Consider the following 23,764-nt stretch of genomic DNA (forward strand, 5'->3'; position numbering starts at 1 on the left):
TGCTACCATGTGGTGTTGCCATGTTTTGCTGCATTGCTATGTTGTTGTCTTAGGTCTCTCTTTATGTAGTGTTGTGTTGTCTCTCTTGCCTTGATGTCCTATATTCTTATTACATGTTTTTATTTGAAATCACAGCTCCCGTACTCCCAGGGGACCTTTTGCCTTTTGGTAGGCTGTCATTGTAAATACGAAGTTGTTCTTAACTGACTTGCCAAGTTAAATAAAGGTTCAATAAAATAAAAAATAAAAAGTTAGTGGTGGCTTGCAAAACTACCTCTTAACATTCCTTCATACTGGATGCAGTGACATACAAATTGTGTCCACGAGTTCATCTGAGTCTGGGGAAGAAGATAAAGGGCTTTACTTCATTGCCATTGCTGTTCATAGGAAACTCAATCAACTAAATGTAAAATATATCTCATAATTATGGTTTATTCGTTTATATGGTTTAAATGATGGTTTATTGGCAGTATTTACATCATTTGACTGATCATGAGCACGTAGGCCTAATCATGTTCACTGAATAAAAACGTGAATGTTGACTCTGACACCCTTGCAACCTACATAATTGTACCAATTCTCAGTGAATTATTGTATGTAGGAAAGAGAGGGTATGAAGGGGTGTGTGGATCTTTCTAATCTACATTGTCAGAACAGGCTACTGCTGCTCACTAGAGGATTTATCATCATCATCACACACTTCCTGGTTCTAATGCTTTCTGTCTTCAGGTGCAGTGACAACATGAGGACTTCGCTGACACATTTGGACTTTCTCTGCTTTCATTTATATTGGGCTATCATTGCTCTTTTTCGGGTTTAAACTTTATTTCATAGAACATAAACTATTATTTGAATGAACTACATTGTCCTCCTCGATGCAGTACAACAAAGTCTAAAGTCGTTCGAATGTGGGTTCTTAGCCCTCGGGGGGGAAGAGCGACATTAGATAACGCGTAGCACTCCAAGAAGTTGTTGCAGTCAAGTAGAGAAGACAGAAGGGGACAAAGTTTGTATTTCAGTTGATCATTTTCAAGGAGAAAGACACCGAAGATGTCGGATTCAATGTCCAGCTTTTTGCACATTGGGGACATCGTTTCCCTTTACGCAGAGGGCTCTGTCAATGGTTTTATAAGTACACTTGGGTAAGTATTTGCATGTCCCTACAAATACTACCTATTTTGACAGATGATAATATACATGTACCTTCATGTCAACATACCGGTAGCTACTCCATCCGTTGTCCTTACTCTGACTTCGAGATTCATATCCCCTTCATACACAGAGCAAAATCTACTAATTTGCCTGCTTTTTTTTTTTATACCAGCATTGTCGTATATCTGAAAAGGGCAGGGGGCAAATAATATGTAAATGAAAAGCCAACTATAGAGCTAGTACCTAAAATACAGCTGTCGGGTCTGTGTGAATGGTTCTCAGCTTTTGTTGCAGGTAAATTCATTAACATTTCCAAAGTTTAACACATCTCGAATGATTTGAAATGCAAACATCCCCCATGGTTCAACAACACACCAGCCGCTCCCAGTTGGCGGTTTCACACTGATATTTGTAAATGGGTAAAGTGTTGAATACGGGACTGGTTGACACAGAGGCTACAATCTCGCTGAGAGAGATTTGATTTAGGCTTCGCTCATATTTACTCAGTCAGAATAGTAAGCTATTGTAACATTTGCAGCCATATCAAATAGTCATTAGATACTTCTGAGATGTAGTGTCTCAGGGAGACCCTCATTTATTTAATCAGCTAATGACAAAATAACTTATACCCAGTCTCAATATGGCAAGAGTGGGCCGTGGAGTCTCAGTTCCACAGTATTAATAGTGGATGACCGTGATCTCTAGATAGTCATGCATACCCATATGCAAACATCTGTTCTCTATGAAAATTGTGTTCGGGGAGCTCATTGTTGAGCTGTATTTTCACAATGCAATACACTAGAGTATCTCAATTATGAGCACAGTTGCACTACAGTGTTGTTGATGAATACGGTTGTTACACCTGCTTTTGTGTGTGCCTAAAAATAGTGCTGTATTTCCTCAATAGTAAAAGTTGAAAAAGTGTCTTGGCCCCTATTAGTTTAACACGGATCTTTCTCTGTCAGTGAAAGGTGTGAAAACACAGGTGCACTATTAACAACGTTGTCACTAGACGGCTAAATACACTGAGTGTACAACACGTTAGGAACACCTTCCTGATATTGAGTTGCACCCCCTTTGCCCTCAAAACCGCCCCAATTCATCAGTGCATGGACTCCACAGGGTGCCAAGCGTTCCACAGGGATGCTGGCCCATGTTGACTCCAATGCTTCCCACAGTTGTGTCAAGTTGGCTGGATGTTATTTGGGTGGTGGACCAGTCTTGATACACACGGGAAACTGTTGAGTGTGAAAAACCCAATAGCGTTGCAGTTCCTCACGTTTCGTATGCTCGGTGTATTTTTCCCTGACAGTGGTATATGTTGTTGTTTATGTTTACGTAAAGGCTACGCTGCAGCCCACCTCTCCTCGTCCCACCCCTACTTGGGGTGTTTGCCTAAATGAAAATACTGCAGTAGGGATTATGTCAGGAAAAGGAAATGATGCCAGTGTGTCCTTTGTAGATTTCCAACAGAGTGGTGCTCATGTCACATGGGACTTAATAGCTCTCTATTCATAGTGCTTCCTGTGGTTTCCCCAGTTGCTGCTGGAGCAGGGGCAGCTTTGTATGTGGTCTGGTGCCCTCTGTGCACCAGCCTGGCTGTGACCGCCGCACCCAACCCTGTCCAGTCAGGCTCAGCAACTAATACAGTCCTAGTTCTTGGCCTTTGTGATTCCTGTTCAAACAGCTTCTTGAGGAGTCACCTCTTAGCCACACTTAGTTCATTCACTTCATACTGTTCAAAGTAGGCTACAAGTGTCTGGCTGAGTCATATTTGTAACAATATGTAGTCAATGTTTAACTTCGATTTATCATCTGTGGCGACAATAGATTCTTTCCGATGGAATGATGGTGAAATGGTGCAGCTCAATAAAATGTAAAAAAATAAATAAATCAGACCCTAGCCCTAGTTTGCATGAATTTAAATACTGGGAGTTACTGCTCTCACTTGTCTTTCGAGGACACACATTTGAATGTCTAACAACATAGGGCTGCTTATTAGATATCTGTAGCTCGGCTAAAGCCGCTTTAAGTGTGGTTTACTGCATAACACATTATGCCTGTTAGGACAGGGAAATCAAGAGCTTGGGACTATATGGGGTGGGGGTAGGATTAGTGGTGGCAGCTATTCAGCATGATAAATGTCTGTTGGGGTGGGGCATAGCTGACTAGTGGTGGCTATTCAGCAGCCTGATGGTCTGGGGGGGTAGAAGCTATTGGCCAGTGTTAGTTTTAGCCATGATGCTCCTGTACTGAGTGATTGAAGCGGGGAGTACCGGCCGTGGCTCAGGAGGCTGAGGTCCTTGATGATCTTCTTAGCCTTCTTGCAACACCTGGTGTTGTAGGTGTCCTGAAGGGCAGGCAGTGTGCACCCAATGGTGCATTCACCTGAGCATGCCACCCTCTCTAGTGCCTTGCGGTCAGCAGTGGTGGAGTTGCCATACCAGGCTGTAATGCAGCCCGACAATACGCTCCTGAGGTTGAAGAGTTGCGAACTTGATGATTGAGTTTGGACTGTATGAGGCCACTCAGTTGTGAGTATACAGGGCGTACAGGAGGGGACTGAGGACGCACCCTTGTGGGGCCCCTGTGTTGAGAATTAGTATGGAAGAGGTAATGTTGCCTATCTTCACCACCTGTGGGTGGCCTGTTAGGAAGCCCAGGTCCCAGTTGCATAGGGAGGAGTTCAGTCCCAGGGCTATGAGCTTTGTGGTGAGTATAGAGGGCACTATGGTATAAAAGGCCAATCTATAGTTGATGAACAACATCCTCACACATTCCTCTTGTCCAGGTGGGTGAGGGCAGTGTGCAGTGCATTGGCGACTGCGTTGTCCGTGGACCTGTCGGGGTAGTAGGCGAATTAGAAAGGGTCACGTGTGTCGAGGAGGGAGGAGGTGATGTAGTCTTTGACTAGCCTCTCGAAGCACTTCATGATGACAGAAGTGAGTGGTATGGGTCGGTAGTCGTTTAGTTATTTTCTATTTCTTGGGCACGGGATGATACTGGACATCTTGAAGCAGGTGGGGATAACAGCCTGAGCTAGAGAGAGAACATTTCAGAAAACACAACAGCTAGCTGGTCTGCACATGCTCTGAGGGCACGGCTAGAGATGCTGTCTGGTCCAGCAGCCTTGCCAGGGTTAACACGTTTGAATGACTTGCATATGTCCTCCGTGGAGACCGCAAGCACTTAGCCCTCATTGTCCTCAGGGGCTCTCCTCGGGCAGCTCAGAGTCATTTTGCTCGAAGCATGAGAATAAGGTGTCCGTGATGTGACTGGCTTTCTTTTTGTAAGTCATGGTCGTTGAAGCTTAATCGCTTCTCCACAATTGCTTCTCCACTTGTCTTGCCGTCTTGATCAATCTGCGTAGGTCGTATTTGTACTGTTTAGTGAAACAATTGCCTCGGGTCACCTTGACTTGTTTATAAGTAGCATCTCTCGACTTCAATCCACGGTTTTTGATTGGGAAAAGCTTTGAAAGACACCATCGGTATCACGTCAGCCATGCATTTCTTTATGAGTATGGTGACTGAGTAGGTGTGATCACTGATGTTATCCTCAGAGGCAACCCGGAACATATTCTTGTCCACATGATCAAAACTATCTTGGAGCATGGATTCTGATTGGTCAGACCATTGTTGTACAGACCTGACCACCGGAACTTTCCTCTTAAGTCTTTGTTTGTAGGCGGGGAGGAGGAAAATGGAGTCATAGTCAGATTTGTCAAAAGGAGGACGGTAGATGGCCTTATACGCTTTTCCTTAGGGTGATTTTTAGTCAAATCCAATCAAATCAAATTGTATTTGTCACAAACAGGTGTAGACCTTACAGTGAAATGCTTAATTACAAGCCCTGAACCAACAATGCAGTTTTAAGAAAAGTAAGTGTTGAGTAAAAATAGATAAGTAAAAAATAAAATAATATAATAATATAATAATAATTAAAGAGCAGCGGTAACATAACAGTTGTGAGGCTACATACAGGCGGTACCGGTACAGAGTCGATGTGCGGGGGCACAGGTTAGTCGAGGTAATTGAGGTAATATGTACATGTAGGTAGAGTTAAAGGCACCTTCTGTAGTGCCTTGCGGTCGGAGGCCGAGCAGTTGCCATACCAGGCAGTGATGCAACCAGTCATGATGCTCTCGATGGTGCAGCTGTAGAACTTTTTGAGGATCTGAGGACACATGCCAAATCCTTTCAGTCTCCTGAGGGGGAATAGGTTTTGTCGTGCCCTCTTCAAGACTGTCTTGATGTGTTTGGACCTTGATAGTTTGTTGGTGATGTGGACACCCAATGAACTTGAAGATCTCAACCTGCTCCAGAATTGTGCTGTATAACTAAAGTTGATAAGAAATGGGGGTATGCTTGGTCCTCCTTTTCCTGCAGTCCACAATCATCTCCTTTGTCTTGATCACGTTGAGGGAGAGGTTATTATCCTGGCACCACACGGCCAGGTCTCTGACCTCCCTATAGGCTGTCTCACCGTTGTCACTGTTGTGATGTCGGCAAACTTAATGATGGTGTTGGAGTCGTGCCTGGCCATGCAGTCATGGGTGAACAGGGAGTACGGGAAGGGACTGAGCCATGCACCCATGAGGGGCCTCCGTGTTGAGGATCAGCGTGGCAGATGTGTTGTTACCTACCCTCACCACCTGGGGGCGGCCCGTCAGGCAGACAAGGATCCAGTTGCAGAGGGAGGTGTTTAGTCCCAGGGTTCTTAGCTTAGTGATGAGCTTTGAAGGCACTATGGTTTTGAATGCTGAGCTGTAGTCAATGAACAGCATTCTCACATAGTTGTTCCTTTTGTCCAGGGGGGAAAGGACAGCTTGGAGTGCAATAGAGATTGCATCATCTGTGGATCTGTTGGGGCGGTATGCAAATTGGAGTGGGTCTAGGATTTCTGGGATAATAGTGTTGATGTGAGCCATGACCAGCCTTTCTTAAGCACTTCATGGCTTCAGTTATGATTTAGTGTTTATCCTCTTATGTTTGTTGTGTAGTAAATATTTACATTTTAATTATTGTTTTTCATAGTTTTTTTCCTGTGAAGAACATTGCATTGTATTCCATGTCTGAAATGTGCCGTATAACTAAAGCTTGATTTAATAAATAAAGCTTGATTAGACATGTAGCAGTGGTCCGAGGTAGAATCTTTGCGGGTTAGATAGTCAATGTGTTAATAGATATTCGGGTGTGCTGTTCTCAAATTACTTATGTTAAAGTCCCCCGAAACAATGAACCATTTACCAATAAAGATCTTTGAGATGACCAAGTATTCCAAGCAGAAGCTCGTAACTTGCTGTACATTTCCCCCGTCGCAACACTTATTATTGGTCATAAAACAGAGCCCTCCGCCTTTTTTTCTTGCAAGAAAGAGCCCTCTTCCTATCCGCTCAATGAACTGTAAAACCCACTGGTTGTACATAATCCCTTTTGATATCAGAGGAAAGCCAGGGTTCAGAAAAACAGAATATGTTGAAGAATCTGATGTCCCTCTGGAAGGAGATCCTCACTCTGAGTTGGAAGTTTATTCACTAATGATTGAACATTGGCGAATAGTATGCTCGGTAATGGAAGATTGGTCCCCCAGCGTCTCAATCTCACTAAGCCCCCCCCCCCCCCCCCCCTCCCACGGCTGCCTCTCCATTTGCATCTTCGTTTACAACTCTCCGGTAGGACTCTCAAGCAACCCGGCGCCTCACTGAAGAAGCTAGACCATTGTTCCGCCGTCTCCGGGAATTGAGGAAATTCAGGTGGACGGTGAGTGGTGATTCATATTCCAATAGATCTACCCGGGTGTTTGAAGTAAAGCACGAAACAAACTGGGTAAGAACATTTGAGAAACACAGTAGAAAACAGTTGAAAGAGTAGAAACCTGCAATGTTTTGTAGGAGCTCAAGGTGAGGCGCCATACGTCGGCGCCATCTATGCGCCACCACCATACTTAAGTACTGATACGATATGTATTGCGATTCGATATTGCGATTTGATGTTCCAAATATATTGCTATGTCTGCTGCAGAGGGACAAAAGAGAGCCATGAGAAAACGAGTTTTGATCAGTCATGGAAATAAAAGTTCTGAAAACAAATTGGCTCACTTTTTAAAAAGAAGATGGAGAACAAGATATGATGGAAAAATACTGGAGTTTTGATGCAGGTAAAAGGCCAACTAGTGCAAAAAATAATATTTCTATACTGTCAAAAATAATATTGTGTTATATCGTTCAAAATAATATCCCTATGCAACTATATCCACCCCCCCCTCCCCCCATCACTAATGTCTGTAGTAACTAAAGAAGGATAAATGTGTTATTTTGATACCATTTGTGTCTATGCTTCTTGAGTAAAATACACATGTGAGAACAGTGCAGATCTCTGTGTTATGAATGAAATAATCAGGGACCTGACACACATTTCAAAGGTGTCATAGACCTGAACCACTTCAGCCTGCTCTCTTCCTGTGACGTCTGACAGCTGTGCTGCATTCAATCACACATACGAGATGCGTTGCATTCTCAGTCGCAGGTAAAGCGCTGCCTCCCATTGATGGTAACCTAGTCAAACAGCACACCACTGGTGGTATTTCACACCACAATTTAAATATATAAAAATATCTTGCAAACATGTTTTTTTTTCTACGTTGAGTCTCATGTTCAATTGCAATTCAAAGTCTTTGTTTAGGCCTAATAAATTGAACCAGTTGTTGTACATATATCGTGTGTTTTTTTTGTGTTTTTGTTGATGTGGTCATATAAGCCCTCTTGGGTTTCCAACCTCACCTGCACATTTTTTTTTACCTTGTTTTTATCTGCACTGTTTTGTCTTTCACTTGTCTTCTTTTGTGTGAATTAATTAAATGACCCTAAAGTGGCTCTTAAAAATAAATCTGTTTAAAAAAATTTTTAAAAATCCTGAGGCTGAGTGATTTCACGTACAATGCAAATGACAAGGGGAATAAATACAATTCATTGTCAGGTGGATCACTTCAGACTCTAGCCAAAGTAATGAGCCCATAATATGTAGACAACACCCCTGCCTGGCTGCTAGGTAACTCTCATTGATTATGTGGAGGGGATGAAGGGACATTAACTGGAGACAACCCTCTGCACGCTGACATGATGATACAGACACATGGTAAAGATGTAGGATTAGTTTGGCCTTTCAGACATGCAAAAAGGGGTTCATGCATTTAAAAGAGCCTGTGTTCACAGCATTGTATGAGCCTGTCCTGCCTTCTGTGTGTCATCTACAGTCATGGAACTACCACTTATAATAGGCTATACCGTAGATGACCAGAAATCGGTCGATTCCACATCAACAGGATCAGGAATATTTTTGGCATCTCAGATTGTTCTGGCAATTTTCACGTAAAAACTTAATTGCGAGGAAAGATGTTTGAAATGCTTTTTACATTTTTACAAACCATTTTTGAGAAAATCATGATGAAAGTGACCAGTTTAGGCCCGTTTTAGACAGTGTACAAAACAATCGGAACACCGTCCTACTATTGAGTTGCACCCCCTTTTGCCCTCAGAACAGCCTCAATTTGTCAGAAAATGGGCTCGACATAGTGCCGAAAGCGTTCCACAGGGATGCTGGCCCATGTTGACTCCAATGCTTCCCACAGTTGTCAAGTTGTCTGGATGTCCTTTGGGTGGTGGACCATTCTTGATGCACACAGGAAACCTATTGAGTGTGAAAAACCAGCATTGTTGCAGTTGTTGACACACTCAAACCTGTGCGCCTGGCACCTACTACCGTACCCCGTTAAAAAATGCACTTAAAAAATGTATCTTGCCCATTCACTCTCTGAATGGCACGCATACATAATCCATGTCTCAAGTACAGGTCGACCGATTAATCGGCATGGCCAACTAATTAGGGCCGATTTCAAGGTTTCATAATGCCGATTATGGCCAATTACATTGCACTCCACGCGGAAACTGAGTGGCAGGTTTATCTAGCTTGTCCTGCGTTGCATATAATCGATGCAGTGACTGTTAATTTATCATCGAATCACAGCCTACTTCGCCAAACGGGTGATGATTTAACAAGTGCATTCGTGAAAAAAGCACTGTCATTGCACCAATGTGTACCTAACCTTAAACATCAATGCCTTTCTTAAAATCAATGCACAAGTCTTTTTTTTAAACCTGCATATTTAGTTCATATTGCCTGCTAACATGAATTTCTTTTAACTAGGGAAATTGTGTCACTTCTCTTGCGTTCTGTGCAAGCAGAGTTAAGGTATATGCAGCAGTTTGGGCTGTCTGACTCGTTGCGAACTGTGTAACATTTACATTTACATTTAAGTCATTTAGCAGACGCTCTTATCCATAACAAAGACCGTAATTAAATTGGCAGAATTGTACATAATTATGACATTACATTGAAGGTTGTGCAATGCAACAGCAATATTTAGACTTAGGGTTGCCACCCGTTAGATAAAATACGGAACGGTTCCTTATTTCACTGAAAGAATAAATGTTTTGTTTTCAGAATTATAGTTTCCGGATTTGACCATATTAATGACCTAAGGCTCTTATTTCTGTGTGTTTATTATATTATAATGAAGTCTATGATTTGACATTTGATAGAGCAGTCTGACTGAGCGGTGGTAGGCAGCAGTAGGCTCGTAAGCATTCATTCAAACAACACTTTCCTGCCTTTGCCAGCAGTTCTTCGCTGTGCTTCAAGCTTTGCGCTGTTTATGACTTCAAGCCTATCAACTCCTGAGATTAGGCTGGCAATACTATAGTGCCTTCAAGAACATCCAATAGTCAAAGGTTTATGAAATACAAATGGTATAGAGAGAAATAGAAATAGTCCTATAAATGCTATAATAACTACAACCTAAAACGTATGTTTATGTTAAAAGGAACCACCAGCTTTCATATGTTCTGAGCAAGGAACTTAAATGTTAGCTTTCTTTACATGGCACATATTGCACTTTTATTTTCTTCTCAAACACTTTGTTTTTGCATTATTTAAACCAAATTGAACATGTTTCATTATTTATTTGAGACTAAATTGATTTTATTTATGTATTATGTTAAGTTAAAATAGAAGTGTTCATTCAGTATTGTTGTAATTGTCATTATTACATACAGTGGGGCAAAAAAGTATTTAGTCAGCCACCAATTGTGCAAGTTCTCCCACTTAAAAAGATGAGGCCTGTAATCTTCATAATAGGTACACTTCAACTATGACAGACAAAATGAGAAAAAAAATCCAGAAAGAATGTGATTATGATTTTTTTTTTAAAGAATTTATTTGCAAAATCTGAGATAACAAAAATATTTTCAGCTGGTGGGAAATCGAGTATTCATGCCCCTTGACTTATTCCACGTTTTGTTCTTATAGCCTGAATTCAAAATGGATTTTTAAAACATATGATTACCTATCTACACACAATACCCCATAATGACAAAGTGAAAACATGTTTTTAAATGTTGGCAAATGTATTGATAATAAAATACAGAAATATCTCTTTTACATAAGTATTCACACCCTTGAGTCGATACATGTTAGAATCGCCTTTGGCAACTGTGAGATTTTCTAGGTAAGTCTCTAAGAGCTTTGCACACCTGGATTGTACAATAATTGCACATTCTTCAGCTCTGCCAAATTTTAAATTTCTTCAGCTCTGCCAAGTTGGTTGTTGATCATTGCTAGACAGCCATTTTCAAGTCTTGCCATAGTCAACTTTAACTAGGCAATTCAGGAACATTCAATGTCATCTTGGTAAGAAACTCCAGTTAATATTTGGCGTTGTGTTTTAGGTTATTGTCCTGCTAAAAGGTGAATTTGTCTCCCAGTGTCTGGTGGAAAGCAGACTGAGTCAGGTTTTCCTCTAGGATTTTGCCTGTGCTTAGCTCCATTCCATTTATTTTTATCCTAAAAAAAACTCCCTAGTTCTTGCCGATGACAAGCATACCCATAACATGATGCAGCCACCACCATGTTTGAAAATGTGGGTAGTGGTACTCGCTGATGTGTTGTGTTGGATTTTCCCCAAACATAGCACTTTGTATTCAGGATATAAATGTCATTTCTTTACCACATTGTTTTGCACTTTTACTTTAGTGCCTTATTGCAAACAGGATGTATGTTTTGGAAAATATTTTATTCTTTACATGCTTCCCTTTCACTCTGTTTTATTTTTACCCATCTACCAATAGGTGCCCTTCTTTGCAAGGAATTGGAGAACCTCACTGGTCTTTGTGGTTGAATCTGTATGAAATGTATTGCTCGGTTGAGGGACCTTTCAGATATTATTAAAAAGCCACAAGCTTCCTTGTATTTTTATCAACAAAACAAAACTCCCTTGTCATTACCAATGACAAGCATACCCATAACATGATGCAGCCACGACTATGCTTGAAAATATGAAGAGTGGTACTCGGTGATGTGATGTATTGCGTTGGATTTTCCCCAAACATAACGCTTTGTATTCAGAACATAAAGTTGATTTCTTAGACAACTTTCTTGCAGTTTTCTTTACTGCCTTACTGCAAACAGGATGCATGTTTTTGAATATTTTTATTCAAAGAAAGGCTTCCTTCTTTTCACTCTGTCATTAAGGTTAGTATTGTGAAGTAACTACAATGTTGTTGATCCACCCTCAGTTTTCTTCTATCACAGCCATTAAACTCTAACTGTTTTAAAGTCACCATTGGCCTCATGGTAAAATCTCTGAGCGGCTTCCTTTCTCTCCGGCAATCAAGTTAGGAAGGACGCCTGTATCTTTGTGGTGACTGGGTGTGTTGATATACCATCCAAAGTGGAATTAATAAACTTTGCCATGCTTAAAGGAATGTGATTTTAAAAAATATATCTACCAATAGGGTCACCTCTTTGCAAGGCATTGTAAAACCTCAACCTCCTTGTGGTTGAATCTCTGTTTGAAATTCACTGCTCAGCTGAGGGACCTTAAATATAATTGTAAATGTGGGCACAGATGAGGTAGTCATAAAAAAATAATGTTAAACACCATTATTACACGGAGAGTGAGCCCATGCAACTTATGTCACATTTTTACTCCTGTACTTGTTTAGCCTTGCCATAACAAAGGGATTCAATACTTATTGAACACATTTCAGATTTTCATTTTATTTTTCCTTTTATTTTACTAGGCAAGTCAGTTAAGAACAAATTCTTATTTTCAATGACTGCCTAAGAACAGTGGGTTAACTGCCTGTTCATGGGCAGAACGACAGGCAGTTAACCCACTGTTCCTAGGCCGTCTTTTGTACCTTGTCAGCTCGGGGATTTGAACTTGCAACCTTCCGGTTACTAGTCCAACGCTCTAACCACTAGGCTACCCTGCCGTAAGTATATCAAAACCATAATTCCACCTTTACATTATGGGGTATTGTGTGTGTGTGTGTGTGTGTGTGTGTGTGTGTGTGTGTGTGTGTGTGTGTGTGTGTGTGTGTGTGTGTGTGTGCCAGTGACACAACCTGAATTTAATAAATGTTTTATTTGGGCTGTAACACAACAAAATGTGGAAAGAATTAAGGGGTCTGAACACCTTCTGAATGTACTGTTTGTTCCATAGATAAAAGATAATTACAACAACACCATTTGAAACCAATAGATCTATTTTTGTCTGTGTATATTAAATCAACGTGTTTATGCTATCCACTCTGCACTCTGTTCATGTAGAGTTTAAGATCTGATGATCTTTATTACAATGCAACCCTATGTCACTGACACTCAGTGGCTCATAATAAATAGCTGCTTAAGTCAAACCGTAATGAGACATGGAGCAAATCCAAGTGGAAATAAATGTAGATGGTTTCTGCATGAGTGAATTAGTGTCATGGTATTTGTTCTGCCATATCAGTGTTTCTCCCTTTATTCATTTAGCAGTGGTGGGCCGCCGCTGCTAAATTGTTGCCACCGCTGCAAAAAGTGTGATGTAATCTTTTTCATATGTATAGATTTCTGCTGAGGTGTGCTTTAAAAAAGGAAAGTCATTGGCTCAATTGCTAGAAGTCTAATAGGAACAGCTAGCATGTCATTGCGCTAACGGTAGTAGCAATGTCCCACCCTTGCCACCACTGCTGAAAACAAATCCTAGGGGAAACACTGCATATGTTGCCGTATGTATACCAGGAGTATTCAAATCTTACCCTGCGAGGTCCGGTTTCTGTTCTACCTGCTATTTCATTGTACCCACCTGGTGTCCTTGGTCTAATTCAGTCCTTGATTAGAGGGGTAGTATGAAACAAAGCAATGGAATTGGCTTCGAGGTCCATATTTGAATTTGAGGGCTGTATACAAACACTGCAGTGCAATTATTTGACTGTAAATGTTGATATATGATCTGCTTTGTGTTGTTTTTGTCCCTAGGTTGGTGGATGACCGATGTGTGGTAGAACCAGCTGCAGGGGACCTGGACTATCCCCCCAAGAAGTTCAGAGGTTAGATGAGTATTAAATAATTTATTTAGGCCTACAACGTAAAGTGTGTGCGGTTGCTTGTGTGTCTTTGTCAGAGTGGCATGTATGTGTGTGCGTGCATGTATACTTCCCTGTGTGTGTGAGTGATTGCCCATGCTATGCATGTTAAAGTGTGTCTGTTGTGCCTCTGTCTGTCAATGACTGTGACATATGGGGAATGCACTGTTCTCTGCCCACTCTGCCTGATATTGGCACCAGAGAGAACAGACTCCGAGTCAGAGAGCAGCCAAACACCCAGAACATTTTCCACTGGCTGGCCTCTGAAGGGGGCTGAAACCCGCACTTTCCTCTCATCCATCCCTCGAGTAACACGCATTCAGTGCATTTCTGATCAAAGGTTCATTTGATGTCCTACTCTTGGATCTTAGTTTAAACAGAAATGTTGACGATGTCCGTACAGTCTATTGAAAAAGTAAGTACACCCCCCTAGAAAGTTGTATTTTTTGGTAAATATTTGGACAGATGGATATGTAATCTTCGCTTCAACACTATTGACAGATAAAGGTAACCTACTTTAACAAATGCAACTGAAAAATCATACTTTGCAATCGTTTATTCATCAAAATCAACAGAATTGCAATTCTATAGTGCGGGAGAAAATAAGTACACCCCTAGCTTCAATAGCTGGTGTTGCCCCCTTTAGCTTAGATAACTTAATGTAGCTGTTTCTTGTAACTGTCTATCAGGCTCTTATATCGACTGGGATAGTTTGTTCCCCTCACTCTTCTTCACAGTACGTCCTCAACTGTGTCATGTTGGAGGGATTTATTGTATGCACTGCCCGCTTCAAGTCCCCCCACAGCATTTTGACACGATTGAGATCTTGGCTTTGACTCGGCCATTCCATAATCCTCCATTTCTTCTTTTTGAGACATTCTGTTGTAGCTTTGCTTGTGTTTTGGATCATTGTCCTGTTGCAAGATCCATGTTCGGTTCAGCTTCAGCTTTTTGACCGATTTAAAAAAATTTTTTTTTAAATTTATTTTATTATTTATTTTTTTCCCCTCACATTCTCCTCAAGAATCCTGGTTGACTAAATGATGGCAAGTTGGCCAGGCCTTCAGGCAGCAAAGCAGCCCCAAACCATAATGCCACCGCCTCCATGCTTTACGGTTGGTATGAGGTTCATTTGTTCAAAGGCAGTGTTTTGTTTTCGCCAAAGATGGCGTCTGGCATTGCGGCCAAACAACTCCACGTTTGACTCATCTGTCCAGAGCACATTGTTCCAGTAGTTTTGGTCTTTACCCAGGTGTTGTCTGGGAAACATCGGTATTTTTTTTTTGAGAGCATAGGCTTCTTCCTGACCTCCCATGTAGGCCAACTTTGTGCAGTCTCTTTCTGACAGTTGATTCATGTACTTTGACATTATGGCAGGAGAGGCCTGTAGATCCCTTGATGTTACCCTGGGGTTCTTAGAGACTTCCGTGATCATCTTTCGGTCAGCTCTTGGGCTGAATTTGGCGGGACGGCCTGTCCTAGGTAGATTGCCAGTGGTCTATAAATGGAGAAAATTCCAGATGATCCGTTGGACAGTGGAACGATGTACATCGAATTGCTTGGAAATGGATTTGTAGCCCCTCCCAGACTCAGGCATCAATCATTTTTCTTCTTAGGTCCTTGGATAGGTATTTTGATCTTTGCATGATGTGTTTCCATACACCCATATGGTTAATACAAACCAGACCAAGTGTCTAATCTTTATGGAAGGCGAGACCCTCTCAAGGTACTCTCTAATGATTTCCTAATGATTTGCACCTGTTTTTGGTGCACCTGATCTGAATTTTAGCCATTTTAGGTGATGGTAAAGGTAGGGGTGTACATTTATTTTTTCCTGCATAAGGAAATAGCATTTATTTTAATTTATTTGAACATTTTCAAAGTATTTTTTTTGTGTGATTTGCTACATTGGTTTACCTTTATCAATGAATGTGGTTGGAATTCAGCTCAAATATCCATGTGTCCAAATATGTAAAAGAAAATACCACTTTCCAAAGGGTGTACTTACTTTTTCACGTGACTGTAAATGTATGTTGACCCATAAGTCTCAACAACTGTGTCATAGTCTAATTACACTCTTAATAGTTTTATATGAATAGTATTCTGTCAGCTGTTTGCATGATTTCCCTATATAAAGATGTATCCCGCCACACATTGACTGTATCAAAGAAGCAATTTCAATATTTGCAGAGGGATGAGTGACAGACATTTTTAAAGATGTTTGCCGTTTTGGTGGCTCTAGAAGCTTCCTGTCAGGCCTGTGTGGGAGATAACAACTACTGTACTGTACTCACAAGGCACACAGACAGCCAGCTGATAACGCCCTTAACCTCCAGTATTAGGCTCTTTTAAAAACAGGATATCCCTCTGAGTATAGGAAGTATAATATTGACCAGACGCCCAGATCCACTCTCCCCTATGGTGGGTGTGAAGCAAATTACTAACCGCTTTTTAACAAGGACATGATGCTTTTTATGTGGAAGCGATTATATACTTGCTCAGACAGTGACCCAGCACATCTTTACTATTAAAAAAAGTAGATGTTTGGGATAATGGCAGCCATCTTGGGATAGTAATCAATCTGTGATAAGTTCACCACTAGCTCTCCTTCCCATAATACAGGTATTTAAGTTTGATACCAAAACAGCTATTACATTGAATACTCACCAGTCCCCTGAATAATGGTCTTGACCCTTGAACCCACTCTCTTGTCTCAGACTGCCTCTTCAAAGTGTGTCCCATGAACCGTTACTCTGCACAGAAACAGTTCTGGAAAGCCAAGCAGGCCAAGCACGAGAAGGACAAGATCGCTGATGTTGTGCTACTTCAGAAACTACAGGTAAAAGATACTACCAAGGATCATACCACTAGGTTAGATGCAGTACACTGGACTAACACTGAAACGGATGCAACCTTGTCCTTGTTACTCCACAGCATGCCTCTAACCTGGAGCAGAAACAGAATGAGACCGAAAACAAGAAAGTCCACGGAGATGTAGTAAAATATGGCACTGTCATTCAGGTAAGGTTGTAGTTCCCAGCAGCATTGTTTAGGTCAGCAGACCCTCAGGTGTTAAACAGTTTATGCTTCTCCCTACTTTGGTGAATGGAATTACTGGAACTCTGTTGTGATGTCATGGGATTAGGCCACTATCAATGAATGGCTGGTCTTGTACCCGAGGGGAAGATTGAGCACACCGGCACATTCTGAGTGTGAATGGTCTGCAGAGCACATAACAGAATGGGTTTGGCAAAGTATTGAGGTTTGAGCACATCTGCACAGTATCGATCAGGGATGGTTCACAGAACACCTGTGTTTTAATACATCACGGATGCAGCATCACTCACAAAGGGGAGTTATTGGCCCCGAGTTACAGGGATTGGTGTGATAGTCAGTCGGGTGATTCACAATCAACTCTTCCTCATCGTGACTCTTAATAGCTAGTCCATAACGGCATGTTTCTGCATGTCACTCCTGTGTGTCAGGTTGTCATTACCATAGCCAGGTGAAGTCAGATTTTCCTCTCGGTGTGTTCATATTCTAAAGAGATTCTAAGTGTTGAGAGAGAAGACTGCACAGGTTTTCCAGTAATACCTGCCGCTGGGCATTTCACATGAAATGCCTATGTAGCATAGTCTAGATTACTGCATATATAGCACTAGTCTGTGTTAAACCAACAAGAATATTTGTCTGAACTTGAATGATGACATATTTGAGAGTTTTGTTAATTTCATAGAAAGGCTACAGTTGATAGTCATCATCAGACCTCTAACCCCGGTTTTCATCACCGAATGCGCAATGAAGAAAAGAGGTTTAATGATTCACAGGAAAATGCACAGAACCGTGTTCAATATCGCATGAAAAATGGATGTTTTGACTGAGGGCTAGGATTCCCACTCACTGGACCTGTACCTGGTCAATATTGACTCTGAAACCTTATCTTCACACAAACATGAAGGGCTGTGCACTTACAGAAACATGGGACATAAAGTTAAGGGTTAATGTTAAGAGCCCTCTCTTATTTGGACAGACATTATAGGTGTGGTTCCTTGTGACTGTGTAGTGTGGCGTTCCTCTTGATTCGGACAGGCTGAGGTGGGAGACGGCAGGGAGGGTTTGTAGACAAAGTGGGTGTTGCTCTCTCTCAGGAGATCAATAGCTGTAATCTGTTAATGGCTGTGCAAGTGCACACATCACACCAATGACAAGCATACCATACAGTACAATTCATCTAGTGACGTCACTTTATCTACAGGAAGTAAATCCTACTGCATAGCTTCCTCAGGTCTCCCCCACTCCTTTATTCTCCTTAATATCCTCTTAGCACATCTTTCTTTCACTAAAGCTTATGCTATTTGCCATTCATTCTCTCCCATTGAAATGAGAGAAATGCACTTTCTGTAGAACATAATAATCTCTGAATGACAACAGCAGGGTGATCCTGTCTGTAGAACATAATAATCTCTGACTGACAACAGCAGGGTGATCCTGTCTGTAGAACATAATAATCTCTGACTGACAACAGCAGGGTGATGCTGTCTGTAGAACATAATAATCTCTGAATGACAACAGCAGGGTGATCCTGTCTGTAGAACATAATAATCTCTGAATGACAACAGCAGGGTGATCCTGTCTGTAGAACATAATAATCTCTGAATGACAACAGCAGGGTGATCCTGTCTGTAGAACATAATAATCTCTGAATGACAACAGCAGGGTGATCCTGTCTGTTGATACATGGTTTTAGTACTTTTCATCTTGATCTTTCAGCCATTCCTTCTTAAGTGGTTCCCTTTCTGGCTGGCTGGTTCCCATTCCTGAATGGGATAGTGAGCTATTCTAGCTTCCATCATAACAGCACAGTTTCCCAGACACAATATGAATGTTTTTCTGAGGTTTAACAGTGGCCTGTTTTTCTGCGTGTGTGATCTGCCCTGGCTGACAGCTGCTGCATATGAAGAGTAATAAATACCTGACAGTGAATAAGCGTCTGCCTGCCCTGCTGGAGAAGAATGCCATGCGGGTCACCCTGGACGGGACGGGGAATGAGGGCTCGTGGATGTTCATCCAACCCTTCTGGAAGCTAAGGGCCAACGGAGACAATGTAACTCACCTAACTCGTATTACTGCACACACTCAACTGACATGCGCAGTTGTGTTCAATCACATGCACACAGGGTTGCAAAAAGTACTCGATTGTCATACTTGACAATTACCTTAATAGAAAATGACTCAAGTAAAAGTGAAAGTCACCCAGTAAAATACTATTTGAGGAAAGGTCTGAAAGTATTTTGTTTTAAATATACTTAAGTATAACATGTAAATGGAATTGCTCAAATGTACTTAAGTATCAGAAGTAAAAATTGAAATAATTTCATACTCCTTATATTAAGCAAACCAGACGGCACAATGTTTTTGTTTATTTTTATTGATGGATAGCCAGGGGCACACTCCACCACTCAGACATCATTTACTAACGAAGCATGTGTATTTAGTGAGTCCGCCAGATCAGAGGCAGCAGGGATGACCAGGGATGTTCTCTTGATAAGATCATTTTCCTGTCCTGATAAGCATTCAAAATGTAGAGTGTGGAGTAAAAAGTGCATTATTTTATTTAGGAATGTAGTGAAGTAAAAGTTGGCAGAAAAATCTAAATAGTAAAATAAAGTACACATACCCCAAACAACAACTTAAGTAAAAATACTTTAAAGTACTACTTAACACCACTGCATACACACATTCACTAACACATGCAATCTGCATGTGGGGCAATCTGCAGTTGCTATATCCATAATTTTTTGAACTTATAAATTAATGATATTTACCCATTTTGATTCTTGAAGAACATAATTTATTAAATCCCTCATGAGCTTACTTCAACTGTCGTATCCTATCAGATCCCAAAATACAAGCTTAAATCAACTCCAATGTAAATATAAACACACTATATAGCCTCAAAACATGGTTAAATCTATAACTTTGAGATCATGAATGGTCAATCCTTGCATCCATAGCTCTGTCTATGAATCGGAGAGTGATTACATTTCCCCCAACCCCATCGCTCAGCTGGGGAGAAGGCATTATTGTTTCAACTGCTTATTGCAACTTGAGTTCTTGTGGAATTGTTGTTGTGCTTATTTCTGTGCTCCTCTGCAGGTAGTGGTAGGAGATAAGGTGATCCTGAACCCCGTGAATGCAGGCCAGCCCCTACATGCCAGTAACTATGAGCTCTCTGACCACGCTGGATGCAAAGAGGTAAGAGTCCAGTCATAACCTCACTGTCTGATTAATCCATGACTGAATCTGTCTGGAAGAGTGAGGCTTCTGACTGTGTCACTTCTCAATTGCAAAGAACCAACGGTTGTTACTGCCAGCAATGATGATAAGCCCCACCCATTTCTACAATTTGTCTTCTTAAAATCTGATTTGAACCCTAACCTTAACCACACTGCTAATCTTATGGCTAACCCTAACCTTAAATTAAGACCAAAAAGCTTCATTTTTGTTTTCGTACACTTTGTCGATATGGCGAGTTTTGACTTCTCCATCTAGTACATTTTGACTTACCCATCCAGCTTACCCATCTAGTGGGAACAGGTATGCATGCTGAAGCTTACGTATAGGTGTGTCCCCCTGCAGGTTAACTCTGTGAACTGCAATACCAGCTGGAAAATCAACCTGTTCATGATGTTCAGTGACCACAAGGATGAAGTCTTGAAAGGCGTAAGTCTCCTTTAACATTCATGTGTATATTACTGTCACTATTTGTATCATTGTAATTGATTCTTCTTCACTTTCCAACCCTAACACAATAATAGCATTCTAACCTGAAGCGTTTAGATGATTTGATGTCTCTGCTGGTGTGTCTGGTCAGGGGGATGTGGTGCGGTTGTTCCATGCGGAGCAGGAGAAGTTCCTGACCTGCGATGAGTACAAGGTCAAGCTGCATGTGTTCCTCCGTACCACCCTGCGCCAGTCTGCTACCTCTGCCACCAGCTCCAATGCCCTGTGGGAAGTGGAGGTTGGTACACGCACGGCACCCAAGCCCACGCATGGATCCTAGTCCAGTCTGTCGTACAGCAGCTAAATGCCTAAGGTATGACGATTGAGGTTTGTTTTGATGGTGTGATTGTGTTCCAAGGTGGTGCACCATGACCCATGTCGAGGAGGGGCCGGACACTGGAACAGTCTGTACCGCTTTAAACACCTTGCCACAGGGAACTATCTTGCAGCTGAGGTAACATGATCAAGTATTGGACCATGGATATTGGTCACCACAGTGCTCTGGTTATCACACGGGCTGTATTGATGCGGAGTCATTTTAGAGCGCATGTGTTGTTGTGGTTGCTTTAGGAAAATCCGGGTTATAAAGGTGACAGCGTTGAAATCCAGACTTCGGCGAATGAAGATACGGTATGCATCCTTTTTTTGTTTTTTTTGGACCTCGCAGTACTTATGTCTAGTTAATTTAACACGTGGCAGTCAATGTGCTAAACTCTAACCCTTGACCCCTGCCCTCTGCAGCTGGACAGTAGAGGAAAACTAAAGATGTTGGGTGAGAGGATAAAGTACAAGCTGGTGGCTGTGCCTCATGGGAATGACATTGCTTCCTTGTTTGAGCTAGACCCCACCACTCTGCAGAAAACAGACTCCTTTGTGCCAAGGTACTATACTGTACCACTTCGACTCAATATCGGCCTCAACCCATCTGCACAATACAGTATATACAACTGTATATAGCTATTTATAAAGAAGCAAAGACTTGATCTACAGTATGTTTCACTGGCTTTCTATTGTAAACTTTCTTCAGGAATTCATATGTGCGTCTCAGACACCTATGCACCAACACATGGATCCAGAGTACCAACGTGCCCATAGATATCGACGAGGAGAGACCCATCCGGCTCATGGTAAGAACCATGTCACTTGATTTACTGTGACACTGAGTTCATTTGGACTCAGTATTTCTGTTATATCCTTGTTTCAGCTGGGCACCTGCCCTACCAAGGAGGATAAGGAGGCATTTGCCATAGTGTCAGTGCCAGTGATGGAGATCCGGGATCTGGACTTTGCCAATGATGCCAGTTTCATGTTGAGCACCATAGTGGACAGGTTCAATGAGGGCTTTATCAGTCCTAATGACAGAAGGTAAAGTATCTGCAGAAAAGGCCCCAAATGAATCTATGAAGTCAAACTTCTTCTAATAAACCTAACTTTTCCCCTGTGAGCTCTATGTTATACTTGATTAAAGCCAGCTGTTTTTACAGCTTATACTGTAATCCAGTCAATGGCATAGTTCCCTGGCCAGACCCAATGGGCCAGACCAGTAACGTCTGTGTCCGACCGTGTCCTGTGTTTGACCCTGCAGATTTGCCATTAAGCTGCTGGAGGATCTGGTGTTCTTTGTGGTGGACACGCCCAACAGCGGCCAGGTCGTCCTGGATGTGGCGATGACCAAGGCCAACCGCGAGAGACAGAAACTCATGAGGGAACAAAACATCCTCAAACAGGTTAGAAGGCCCACTTTAAACATCTGGGTTGCGTTAGACCAGGCAACTTTGAAAACGGAAATCATCATGGGGCGTAGAGAAAATGTTGCCATTTTATAAAAAATGTCATGCAATTTGTACTCGTTTTGACAGGGGGCAGAGAGAAAATGTGCAGTTTTACAGCTAATTTCCTGCAAAATTCTACACATTTTGCCATCGGGTGAAGGCAAACAGTTTTTATATGATAACTGATGATCAATGGGCCCCAGCCCGGTCGGTAATTCAACCTTGCTTACTACAAGTTTAGATAGCTGGCCTCAAGACTAACTTAGTAATAAGTAAATAAATTGCTGACATGGGCTATTGAGTGACTGCTGAATGCACAGGCCAATTTCGAAGTTGTGCTTTGTGTATTTTATTATTCCGACTGAGTTCCTCCCCGAAAAAAAGAATAGCCAGCGGGCTTGCATTAGACTGATGACATATAAGGTAATCATATCTTGTCATTATATCCTTATTGTCACATGTTCCCTTGAATTTGTCCCTTCAAAGATATTTGGGATCTTGAAGGCCCCTTTCAAAGATAAGGGGACAGAGGGCCCGTTGCTGCGATTGGAGGAGCTGTCAGACCAGAAGAATTCCCCCTACCAGTACATGTTCCGTCTCTGTTACAGAGTACTGCGACACTCACAGGAAGACTACCGCAAGAACCAGGTACGCCACATTCTCTCGCATACTTTTTTCCTTCCATATTCCTGTCCCTCGGTCGTTTATCCAAACTGAATTATTGATCCCTGGGCCTTCTTTACTGCCAAGACACATTAGTCTCACTCTTTTGCCCCATCAGGAGCACATAGCCAAGCAGTTTGGGGTGATGCAGTCTCAGATTGGCTATGACATCCTGGCTGAGGACACCATCACTGCTCTGCTGCACAACAACCGCAAGCTGCTGGAGAAACACATCACCAAGACGGAGGTGGAGACCTTTGTTAGCCTGGTCCGCAAGAACAGGGAACCCAGGTGAGGAGAGTGACGCCCTGACTAAATAAATCCCCATGTACATTGAAAACTGTTGCTGTATCTCAAACATCGCCCTGTTTCCCCTCAGGTTTCTGGACTACCTGTCAGATCTGTGTGTGTCTAACAACGTGGCCATTCCTGTCACTCAGGAGCTGATCTGTAAGTGTGTGCTGGATCCCAAGAACCAAGACATCCTCATAAAGACTGAGTGAGTGGTACTTCTCTTTTACTAAACTGCATACATACACACACTTACCTAAACATGCGATGGCCTTTGTATGTATGTGTGTGTGTGTGTATGATTGAATGTGTGTGCCTATGCTTGTCCATGCAGACGGCGTGTACCCAAAGAGATTCCCAATGCCACTGAATACATGGGTATGGAGGAGTATGCTGACGATGATGAGGTGTGGCTGGTCTGGACTGACAAGACCAATGAGAAGCAAGAGAAGGGCATCAGACAACTAGCCCAGGAGGCCAGACAGGGGAACGCTCATGACGAGAACGTGCTCACGTACTACAGGTGTCTACTCCTCACTGATGTCACATCAGTGTCCTTCTCATTTCCTAGACAAGGGATTGTTGTGCACAAGTCAACGTTTAAAAAGGAAGTTGTACTGATCTGAAATATTCCAAC

At 42.0% G+C, this 23,764-nt stretch overlaps 1 protein-coding gene across 1 annotated transcript in view; it reads left to right on the forward strand.

The window, feature by feature from the left end:
* Positions 1–698: 698 nt before the first annotated feature.
* The window catches only part of LOC124031940 (inositol 1,4,5-trisphosphate receptor type 3-like), a 44,510-nt gene continuing 21,444 nt past the window's right edge, over positions 699–23,764 (forward strand). The window contains exons 1-18 of the mRNA XM_046343772.1: positions 699–1,142; positions 13,512–13,582; positions 16,336–16,457; positions 16,553–16,639; positions 18,564–18,722; positions 19,775–19,873; positions 20,258–20,341; positions 20,493–20,639; positions 20,760–20,855; positions 20,972–21,031; positions 21,143–21,282; positions 21,429–21,528; positions 21,606–21,766; positions 21,987–22,128; positions 22,660–22,821; positions 22,955–23,127; positions 23,216–23,335; positions 23,462–23,650. Of these exons, the coding sequence (XP_046199728.1) occupies positions 1,051–1,142; positions 13,512–13,582; positions 16,336–16,457; positions 16,553–16,639; positions 18,564–18,722; positions 19,775–19,873; positions 20,258–20,341; positions 20,493–20,639; positions 20,760–20,855; positions 20,972–21,031; positions 21,143–21,282; positions 21,429–21,528; positions 21,606–21,766; positions 21,987–22,128; positions 22,660–22,821; positions 22,955–23,127; positions 23,216–23,335; positions 23,462–23,650 (2,204 nt within the window). The 5' untranslated portion in view covers positions 699–1,050. The remainder of the gene's footprint in view (positions 1,143–13,511; positions 13,583–16,335; positions 16,458–16,552; positions 16,640–18,563; positions 18,723–19,774; positions 19,874–20,257; positions 20,342–20,492; positions 20,640–20,759; positions 20,856–20,971; positions 21,032–21,142; positions 21,283–21,428; positions 21,529–21,605; positions 21,767–21,986; positions 22,129–22,659; positions 22,822–22,954; positions 23,128–23,215; positions 23,336–23,461; positions 23,651–23,764) is intronic.

This window comes from Oncorhynchus gorbuscha, linkage group LG03 (assembly GCF_021184085.1).
Source record: "Oncorhynchus gorbuscha isolate QuinsamMale2020 ecotype Even-year linkage group LG03, OgorEven_v1.0, whole genome shotgun sequence".
Lineage (NCBI taxonomy): Eukaryota > Metazoa > Chordata > Actinopteri > Salmoniformes > Salmonidae > Oncorhynchus > Oncorhynchus gorbuscha.